Raw genomic sequence first — 11451 nt, 5'->3', positions numbered from 1 at the left:
CTCTTTCCTTGGTCAGAAATGGGAGGAGCTTTAAGACCAACAGGACAAACAGTACCTCCCACTGCCCATAATCCACCCCAAAAGTTGGCCGATCAAATAGAACTTCAGTGCAGGAAACTGAAAAAATGATGCTGTGGTTTTGCAACCCCCGTTTTCTATACAGAGTGCAAATCACTGTCCAGGTTTCTCATGGGAAGTAATTAAGGTGCTGCTTTTTCACCTGGTGTGAATGCTGAATGAAGCTTCTCAGAATCAGAGTCAAACTGTTGGTAGGGAAGGCAGAGAATGGGTGGGCATTTAAAAATAGGTAAAAAGTTCACAGACCAAATTCATCAATGTATAAAATTCATTTCCCAACTGGATTTATTCAAAGAAAATCAGTTTAACGTTAGAAAATAACTCAATGTGGGACCAGCAAATGGCGTAATGCTTCATTGCTAGACTCCCACATAGTCAAATGCAGTTCGAATCCTAGAACCGGCAGCTTAAAGCTCACACTGTGTGTGTGTGTGTGTGTGCGCGCGCGCGTGCGTGCCCAAAATTCTGAGAGGAGAATGGAAGAGAAAGGATTGTGGTGTGGTCATCCCCCCAGGGGGTGATTTCTCGCCTTCTGTCTCTCTATCTCTCAGGTGAGCGCAGGCACTCTAGCAAAAATCTCTCTGAAAAAAGAAAAGAAAAGAAAAAAACTCAAGGTAATGAATGTACCACACTAACAAAATAAAAGACATATAATCATCCAGAAGACGCACAATGAGCACTGGGTAAACAATGAATCATGATTCAAAATCAAAACACAACAGAAAAGCTGCTCCAGGAGGGCACTTCCTTAATCTGATAAAGAGTATCTGAAAATAACTAAACAAAAATCATACTTCATGATGAGATACTGAGCACCTTTCCTCAGACTGAGACAAGGCCACCTGCTGGTAAACACTGGGCCATCCTAAACCAAGGCAAAAAGAAGGAGCAAAAAAGTAGAAAGACTGGAAAAGAAAACGTGAAATCTGTTACCATTCTCAGATGATATAATTGTGTACTAAGAAACTCAAAAAAAAAAAAATCTACAAATAAGTTGTTGGACTTAATGAGCAAGTTTAGCAAGGTTCCTATATGCTAGGTCAGTATTTTAAAAATTAGTTGTACTCCTTACATACTATAAATAAACTCCTTATGTATTATTAAAAATACAAATAATACCAATCAGGAATAAAGCTAACGAGTGATATATAAGACTATACCCAAAAAAACAAAAAGAAATTAAAGAATGCCTAATAAAGGGATATATCACACTCATGGACTAGAAAACTTGATACTGAAAAACCACACTTGTAAAGGTGGAGTTAATAGCCCAGTGCTGGCTCTTCCTCCTGCAATGGCAGATTAGCTCCTATCAGATAAGCTCTCTCACTTTACTTCTAACAATGAGCTGCAAAGATAAAAAGCACAAGTGAAAACACTGAAGAATAACAAGAGCAGGCAAAGTCGAAAAAGGGAACAGCACTGGGTGAGTTTCCATTTTGAGCTTTATCCTGAAGCAAAACCCTTCACTGTTAGGAGTGGGGGTGAAAACTACATGCGATCATACTGACTGGAAGAACGAGAGGACCGAGTTTTCAGAGCAGCTGGTCAGTTGGGAGTGTGGGGAGAAATTCTGAAAAGGATAAAGTCAAAGAGAGACATAAATTCTACACAGAGAGCTGTCCCAATCTCTGGCTGCCCCCTGAATTAAAATCATGTAGGGCAGCCTCCAAGTAGCCAGCTGAGGCTAAACAAAGAACAGAACAGCTAAAGTTTCTGTGTGCCTCATAAAGGAGGTAAGAGTTTGGTGTTTGGATACAGCCAAGTTAAATACCAGCTAAAACAAAAATATTCAACCGTGTTTGGAGAAATACAGTGGAATCTTCGGTATGTAACCTGCTGGTGGTGTAATGGTTACATCTCTGGACTCTCACATGTCAACCATGGTTCGAGACCCAGACCCAGAGGCTTGAAACTCATGCAGGGAGTGTATGCATGCATGCCCAAAATTCCAAGAGGAGAACACAGGAGAAAGGACTTCAGTGTGAACATACCCTCTGGGGGGTGAGTTCTCACTTCCTGTCTCTCTGTCTCTCCAGTGGGTACATGGGCCCTATAGCAAAACAGAACAAAACAAATCAAATTAAAAAAACTCTCTGAAAAAAAAAAGTCATGGAGAAATATAATAGAATCTAGAATCCCTACAATGTATAGTCCAATATACAAACCCAAAACTACCAGATATACAAAGAAACAAAAATGTGACCCAAACTCAAAAAAAAAGGGGCAAACAAATGAACATGGACCCTGACAAGACCCAGATGTGACAATTACCAAAGACTTTAAAGCACCTATTAAAACCAGGATCAGTGTGTAATATGTATGTGTATATATATATTTAATTAATAAATGAATAGAATTATCAGCAGAGAAAGAAAAACTACAAAAAAATGGATATTTTTAGAACTGAAAAAGTCAGTATCTAAATTTTTAACAATTTCACCAGATTGGCTGGCTTATAGAAGATTGGAGATGACAGAAGAAAGGGTCAATGAACTTGACGGATTGACAGAAATGGTATAGAACACAGATAAATAAGATTAGAGCAATAAAAAGAAAGCCTTTTATTCTTGGAATAATATTAAAAATATAACTTACGTGTAGTGAAGTCCCATAAAAAGAGAATGAGAGAAAAAAATAATTAGCAAAATAATATCCCAAAATGACAAAAGGTTTAAATTTACAGATTCAAGAAGCACAAACACAAAGAAACCCGTACCTAGACACATGAGAAACAAAAATACTAAGAAGTAAAGATTACCAAAAAATCTTAAAAGGTGGAAGAGAAATACAACAAATTACATTCAGGGGGACAGCAGTACAAATTGCCACTGATCAGAAAAGGAGAAAAAAACTTAAAAAGGCTATGAGACACCTGCTGGGGAAAACAACAAAACTGTCAACCTTGAATTCTATTCCAGTAGACACATCTTCTGGCCGGCCACAGTACAGTGGTGAAGCATATGGAGCTGGATCTTGTATGGCCAACCACGGCTCAAATACCAGCCTGGTGGCTTGAAACACGTGCCGAGTGCACATGCATGCACGCCCAAAATCCTGACAGAATGGAAAATGGAGGAAAAAGGACTGCGGCATGACCATGCTCCACTAAGGAGTTCTCTCTCTCTTTCTCTCTCTCGGCTAGCATATGCATATTCTGGCAATTAAAAAAAAAAAAAACTTTCAAAAATGAAAGCAAAACAAAGAAACATTCAGAAGCAAAAAGAATTCATAGCTAGTAAATCCTCACTAAAAAATTGCTGAAGTCAGTCCTTCTATCTAAAGGAAAAGGGTATAAAATAGAACTAGGTTCTTTAGAAAGAAAAGGAAAATGCAAGAAATCTTACTCACAAAAATGTACTATTTATTTATTTATTTTTATTTAGATCCCATCATTGTACATCTCTTCCCCCCCACCACCCCCCTTTGGACAGGTTTTTGCTATAGGGCACATGTGCTTGCCAGAAAGACAGAGAGACAGAGAGACAAAAAGCGAGAAATCACCCCCCAGGGGGGATGGCCACGCTGCAATCCCTTCTCTTTCATTCTCCTTTCAGGATCTTGGGCACACACGCACACTCGCCTGGCATGAGTTTAAGCCACTGAGTCTGGGACTCGAAGCGTGGTTGACTACATGGGAATCCAGTCAAATAGCCATTATACCAACTGCTGGTCCCATCATCATTGTACATCTCTATAGCACATGGTATGATTTTCAATGTATGCATGTAATACCTGGTATTCAAATCAAGGACATTACTACATATATCATTTTCTTTTCTTTATTTAAAAAAATTATTTATTTAATTTCATTTGTTTTATTATTATTATTTTTTAAAATTTGACCAGAGAATGAGAGAGAAAAGGAAAGTGGGAAAGTCAGCTGTGAGATCTGGGACTGAAACTGCAGTTGGCCATGTGGGAATTCTGTGCCCAAACCACCATGCCATCTGCTAGCTCTCACACATCATTCTCAACAGAGAACTTCACATTCTTTTTTCTGTTAAGTGTTTCTTCCCTTTAAAAACTACTTAAGAGACCAGCAGTTAGCGTAATGGCTATGTCGCTGGACTTCCACGTAGTTGACCGCGGCTCGAGTCCCAGACCTGGTGGCTTAAACTCACGCTGGGTGTGTGTGCATGCGTGCCCAGGATCCTGAGAGGAGAATGGAGGAGCAGGGATTGTGGCATGGCCGTCCCCCCTGGCGGGTGATTTCTCACTTTCTATCTCTCTGTCTGGCAAGTGCACATGCCCTATAGCAAAAACCTCTCCAAAAAAAAAAAAAATTACTTAAAATATAAAGACAAACATAGACTAAAAGAAAAGATTAAAAAACATGTATCAGGTAAACTGTAAGCAATAAGAAGCCTGGTGTGGTTATAATAACTGTAGAGATTAAATAGACTACATGAAAAAGGGTATTAGGGGGATATTTCATAATGATAAAAGGATCAATTTATCAGGAAGACTTAACAATTCCAAATGTATATGCATTTAATACTACAAATATACTGCAACTCTCCCCAAACTGATTCAACCTTTCCAAAATTCTTTTTTATAATGAGTTATTTTATTTTACTTTACTTATTTTAATTTGACCAGAGAGAAAGAGAGAGAGAGAGAGACAAAGGAAGAAAGCAAGCTGCCAGTTCTGGGACTCGAACCACAGTCAGCTACGTGGGAGTCCAGCACCCTTAACCACCAAGCCACCAGCTGGCCTTTCTTATCAGACATTGAAAAGGCTGAGTGAAAAAAAATTTGTTCTGAATTATTTTATTTAACTTTATTTATTTCAACTTGACCAGAGAGGGAGGGAGGGGGAGAGAGAAAAAGAAAGAGAGAGAGAGAGAAAGTGAGAAAGCAAGCCTCCAGGTCTGGGACTCAAACTATGGTTAACCAAGTGGGAATTCCACGCTCTCAACCACCACACTACTTGCTGGCCCCTGAGTCAAAAATCTATACAAAAATGCAAAGGACTGTGACCTAGTGCTTAAACAGTCAGATTCTCACATGGCTGACCCCATGGTTTGAGTCCTGGACCCAGTGACTTGAAAAACATGCCGGGAGTATGTACAGGTGTGCCTAAAATTCTGACAGGATGGAGAAATGAGGAAAATGAGTTGTGGGTGACCATTCCCCATGTGAGATCCAGTACTCTAACCTCCATGCCACCTGTTGGCCCCACAGCATATTCTTAAAGGCAATGAAAATTGCCTACTTACCTTTCTGTGCTTTACTAATAAAGATCCATCAGGCCCAAACACAGCAGAGGTGTTATATAATTTCCCAGAATCCTCTTCAGGAATAGAGCCTTTCATTGAGAGAAGCACACAAAACATTAAGAAAAAGAATAAAAAAAGAACAGAGCAACCCTTTTGTAATAACTGGATAAAGGCTTGATAAACTGTCACTTATGTTCAACAAAAAAGTTGACTATCTTCTAAGGGTTATTTAATCATTTTTTTCCCCTTCTTGAATACAATCTTTCAGTGACAAATTCAAGAATATAGACAAAGCATAGATACTGGAAAGTTTTAAGAAATAACCAAACCGCTGCAAAAATTCAGTCATGATCTTGAGCAACATTTAATCTGTAGCATTAAAACAAAATGAAAAATTCCCTGCTGCTGAACTTAAATTCACCAGGTCCTGCAACAGAACTGTATTCCCAAAGGCCCCGAGATGAGGATGTTAAGTCCCAGCCTGTCACTGAATGTAGTTTCTCTAGTCCCATCTCTGCATTTCTTCTTTGCCTCCATTTCCTGCATCTTATCCATTTTTAAATCTTAATATATCATCAAACATAATTTTCTTTGCTGTATTTATTGAACAGTTGTATTGTGCATGTATTTATTTCAGCAAATAGGAAAAATATTTATTTCAAAACACAAAAATAAAGTTATCTGTATGTATGTGGCCTCTTTGAAAAAAAGTTTTCCTCAATCCTAGATTAGTACAATAAAAATATATGACTAGGATTCCTCTCTCTACATTTCTACCACCCCTGTACTACCATTCCTTCTCCAGAGAAGATCATCCTTATCGGTAATAGTGTGTGTTCTTGTACAATATTTACTATGTCTTTATACATACATGTAACTACATACACAAATATACAGCCTTCTTTTGTGGTAGTATTAATCTGAATGGGTATACTATTTATATCGTGTTGAATGTGCTTTTTTTGGCCCCATCTAGATAGTATGTCTTGAAGATCTTTTCACACTACTACCTACAGATATCTCTACCTCACTCTTTTCAATAGCTGAATTGTGTTCCACAGTTTAAATATAACAACATGAATCCCTCAGATGCTTTTAATGTTTAGGCCATTACATCTTGCAGGTAGGAAGTTACCTCCAATGAGATACACGCTGCACTCCTTTGCTACTTCAGAAAGCTTCCGTGTGGAATCACCAGGGATTTTCTCTGCATATTCAGGAAAATATTTCGTGCCATATGGACAATTAAAGCATTCCTAGAATAACAGTGACAGAGAAAAAGGGAAGGAAAACAGCCACCAAAACATCCAACCCATTTAAAAGTTCTACTGTACAAAGACATAGCTACTTCTTCCACTTCTACTCTCACTTGAAGGGGTAAAACATAGTCAATGAAACCAGTGTACAAAAAAATCCCAAACCGTTGGAGCTACAGAAGTTAAGACACATCCTCCTCTGTAAAATGAGTGGCATCTAAGCTCCCTTCTCATACTATCAATCTGATCCTACAAAGTCTCATCCACCTGGTATATATCTGTCTTCAGCAGCTCTGTGGCATGTCAGGAAACAAAAGGCAAAAATGATAAAATTCAATTCTAATGCATTCATTTTGCATTTAATAAGATCATCTGTATACCAGCACTGCGCTAAGAAACTCAAACCCAAAGATAATTAGCGTGGACAAGACCCATGTTAGGTAGTCAGGGAAGCAGGCATATGCAGAAGTCAACTGCTTTGACTCCTGGGCTTCAAACTTTTAACCTCAGCAACATAAACTAACAAGATACCTTCATTACTAGGTACTGGATTGTCAGAAAAGTCACGATAGGGTTTTTTACACAAAAAAATGGGTCATGAGTTTTCTGATGACCCAATAGTAATTATAGAAAAGTCCCATGACTGGAACCATAAGGAAAAGTGGATTAATATTGAGATCTCAAGTTTCCTTGTTCAAGATTCCTGCTCTCTGTCCACATTTGTGAGTAGCTGGAACCTAAATAAAACACAAGGAGGCTTTGATAACTCTCCAGTCTGTTACATAGGGTTTGCGAAGAGCGGCCCCCTCCCTGTAGCTTGTGGGTGAGACGGGGCAATCTGGAATAGTTCCATCCACTGACTCCTGCTAAGGCCTTTGAAGACAATGCCAGGAGACCTATCTCTTGACACCTGGGGATCCCTCTCTGGGGCCAATCCTGTACTTGCTGACAAACAAATGAGGTATAACCTTCAGTTGATTCACATGTTAAAGAAGCCACTTATGAAAGAGATGCAGCATCCTCTGGCTTTAAGATGCCATAGACTTCTTAAATGTCTCTAAACAATGTTCAATTCGTTTTGTTAGTTTGTTTGTTTTTAAAGAACACTTATTTATTTATCTATTGCTCTGTTGTGATTTTCAAGCTGCTGGGTTTGGGACTTGAACCACAATCAGCCATGTGGGAATCCAGTGCCTTAACCACCATGCCACCTGCTGACCCCAATGTTCAATTCATTTTTACAAAAATGTTGGCAGCACAGTACTAAAACCAACATGTTCTGGTTCTATAAAATCTTAATTACATAAGAGTCAAAGTGATTAAAGTACTAAGTATTTTAGCTTTAGATAAGTCCCTCAACATACTGAAATTTTGGTTTCCTCATCTGAATAAAGCAGATGATCTGAAAGTTAGAGACCTGTAACCTTGTCACATTACAAAGACCCTTGCTATGTTCATCTTCCAGACAGATATGAAACAATTCTGGGGCTCCAAAGAATGTGGCTGGACCCTGAGACACTAAGACAACCAGAACTAGTGAACATATTCTGCTGGGCCTGCAGAGCCCACCAAGGGCTGCTGCCCATACTTACTGGCAGAGAAATTACATTGGCTCCTTGGGTTGCTGCCTCCCGGATAAAGCTACAAGCTCGAGCGACATTGTCTGACTTGATGGAAGAAATATGAAGCTGGATGAGAGCCAAGCGGAAAGCTGAGGACAAAGAAAAGAGCTGGCATTAGCTCTGACCACTGAATGCAAACAGAGCCATGGTTCTCAAACAGAGGCCAATCCTGTCCCCCTGGGCACAGAGAGCCATGTCTGGAGATACTCTGGACTGTTATAACTGGTGGTGAGCTACGGCATCTAATGGACAGAAATCAGTATTGCTGCTGAATACCCTACAATGCACTGGATACCACCACAAGAATGACCTAATCCAGGGGACCAGCAGGTGGCATGGTGGTTAAGGCACTGGACACTCCCTCCAGTTCAAGTCCCGGATCTGGTGGTTTGCTTTTCCACTTTCCCTCTTCTCTCTCTCTCTCTCTCTCTGTGTATGTCTCTATGGTCAAATTAAAATAAATGAATGAATAATAAAGTTGAATAGTCCAAAATATCAATAGTCAATAGTGCTAGAGTTTAGAAACCTTGAGATAGACCAACATCCATGGGCAAATCCTTATGCTAGACACAAAAGTCTGAAATGGAGTAAGCAGGGCCAACTTCTTACTGTGTAATGTGCAGAATGAAAGAGAAGATAGCTTGAAGTAAGACCAGGTACAGCCTTACCCCTTATCCCAGACACAAAGCAGGACCTAACAGAGAGGGTACAATCCCTTGGAAGTCTCCTATCCACTGAATTGGGGCAGTGTGCACGGGAAGGGGAAACGACTGTTTCAATTTCCCACCCAGCGGCTCTGACATGACACATCAGCCCAGGGGCTGTCAGAGGGGAAACCTGCCAGCCAGCGGCTGCACACGTGCTTGGTCACAGAGTGGAGTTGGAGGCACCTGTGATGACCTGCATTTACCCCATGGACATTTCCTGGCCCAAGGGAACATGACATTAACCAGCTAATAACACCATTTGTTTAGAGATTCGAAGATACTGTAAAATGCAGACCTGATGTCACTTTTTCTTTTTTTATTGAGACAAGGGGATTGGTCTCTACAAATGATGTAGCCAGCCCTGCCAATAAGGTCTGTTCTCAGCACTGTGGCAAGGGGCTAGGAGCTCTTCCAAGCTTATGCCTTCCTTGAGGTAGTAGCTACATCCTACCTTCGCTTTTCCTGTATTCTGAGTTCTCTGTTAGCTCGTACAGTAATTACCTTCTGTTGGTTAATAATTCTTGATGTCAATTTTCCTTGTTCAACTTACTAGTGTGGTTTCTGTGTCCGGCTTGGACACTGACTGATACACAGTTCCTGCTCACGGCCTGATGGGAGGCTGCAGCAGAAGACCAAAAGTGGCACTGTAACCTATGAAGGTCTGTAAAACTTCAGGAATTATTAGCAATGGTCCGTCCTAACTTTCCCACCCAACCTCTGCCCCTGAGTCTGAAGATCCCATTAGAGAGCTCGCTCTTGCTCTCGCTCTCTCTCTTTGGGTGTCTACTGGAACAGTGTAAAGTCTCCAGAGAAGCAACACTGTCAGACCCCAGCCTCTAATGAAGGCCTGTTTGGCATAGGGTTAACCTCAATTTTTTTTTTTCCCTGGTTTATCCTAAATATGGTGAGGAAAACTAACCCTGACTGCAGCTTGTTAAGTGATTTCTGAATCTGGAGATAAATAAAGAAACATAAAACAGAACATAAGGGACCAGCAGTTAGCATGATGGCTATGTCGCTGGACTCCCATGTAGTTGACTGCGGTTCGAGTCCTGGACCCAGTGGCTTAAACTCGCACCAGGCGCGTGTGCATGTGTGCCCAAGATCCCGAGAGGAGAATGGAGGAGAAGGAACTATGGCATGGCCATCCCCCCTGGGGGGTGATTTCTGTTTCTGTCTGTCTGTCTCTGTCTGTCTTTCTGGCGAGCGCATGTGCTCTATAGCAAAAACCTCTTACAAGAAAACAAAAACAAAAATAAAAACAGAACATAAAAGCTGAGATTTCTGAGCCAGCAAATGGCATGGTGGATTAATATGCAGGGCCAACTTCACAGTTCAAGTCCCAGACCTGGTGACTTGAAAAATATGCCAGGTGCATGCGTGCCCAAACTCCCAAGAGGAGCAGGAATTGCAACGTGGCCACCCTTCCTGGGGGGTGAGTTCTCATTTTCCCTCTGTCTTTCTCCATCTCTCTCCAGTGAGAGTATGCACCCTGTGACAAAACAAACAAACAAACACAACAACTGGGATTACTTTAGGGCAGAGTTACTTGAGCTGACACCAGAACATGCAGATCCACCAAAGTCTCCACTGTAACTCTGAAGCTAGGCTTCATCTCTGCTTCAGGGAGAAAAACGTCTATGTTGATGGCTTCCCTTCGCTCCATCTCACCTACAGAGCAGGAGATCGAGCTTGGGACTCGGACAGTCAGCAAATCACCCACCCCACAGAGGTGCTGCAGCAGAGACTCTGCACTGCTGGCGACCTCCTCCATGCCAAGGCGACACACTAGCTCATCTCCTCCTCTGTAAGATGAAGCTACTATGCCATATATATTTTTAAAAGAATTATGTTATTTAACTTTATTTACTTATTATAATTTGACCAGAAAGAGGCAGAGCAAGAGAGAGAGTGAGAGAGAGTGAGAGGGAAAGTGAGAAAGCAAGCCACCAGGTCCAGGACTTCAACCACAGTCGGTCATGTGGGAGTCCAGTGCCCTTAACCACCATGTTATCTGCCGGGCAGGCTACTGTGATTTTATTTTTTGGAGAAGTTTTTGCTATAGGGCGCGTGTGCTGGCCAGACAGACAGAGAGAGACATAGAGACAGAAAGCAAGAAATCACCCCCATGGGGGATGGCCATGCCACAATCCCTTCTCCTCCATTCTCCTCTCGGGATCTTGGGCACGCACGCACACGTGCCCAGTGTGAGTTTAAGCCACCGGGTCCGGGACGCGAACCATGGTTGACTACGTGGGAGTCCAGCGACATAGCCATTACACTAACTGCTGGTCCCAGGCTACTGTGATTTTTAATGCCTCTGTTGTTGTTGATTTCTTTCATGAGAGAAAGAAAGACAGGCCGGGTCTGGGGAGCAAGGCCCTAGGCCTTCCCAGCTGCTCTCCCCGAGTCTCAATCACCTGCGAGCGTACACATGGAGTCTCTGGAAGAAACTGAGGACCTTCCATGTAGGTCCAGGTATTACCCCTACACCACCATCTGGCCAACACAATGACTCAAAGATTTTTTTTGTTTGTTTGTTTATTTAATTTGTCAGACGATGTGT

The 11451-nt window shown here is 41.4% G+C and overlaps 1 protein-coding gene across 1 annotated transcript in view; it reads right to left on the bottom strand.

Annotated features, from left to right (window-relative positions):
• The window catches only part of NIT2 (nitrilase family member 2), a 22851-nt gene extending 12192 nt beyond the window's left edge, over window positions 1-10659 (bottom strand). The window contains exons 1-4 of the mRNA XM_014585935.2: window positions 10435-10659; window positions 8149-8286; window positions 6436-6556; window positions 5301-5389 (exon numbers count right to left, since the gene is read on the bottom strand). Of these exons, the coding sequence (XP_014441421.1) occupies window positions 5301-5389; window positions 6436-6556; window positions 8149-8286; window positions 10435-10659 (573 nt within the window). The remainder of the gene's footprint in view (window positions 1-5300; window positions 5390-6435; window positions 6557-8148; window positions 8287-10434) is intronic.
• Window positions 10660-11451: the final 792 nt, after the last annotated feature.

This window comes from Tupaia chinensis, unplaced genomic scaffold (genome assembly GCF_000334495.1).
Source record: "Tupaia chinensis unplaced genomic scaffold, TupChi_1.0 Scaffold000100_1, whole genome shotgun sequence".
In the NCBI taxonomy this organism is placed as follows: Eukaryota; Metazoa; Chordata; class Mammalia; order Scandentia; family Tupaiidae; genus Tupaia; species Tupaia belangeri.
This window is presented reverse-complemented; position numbering and strand designations above follow the sequence as displayed.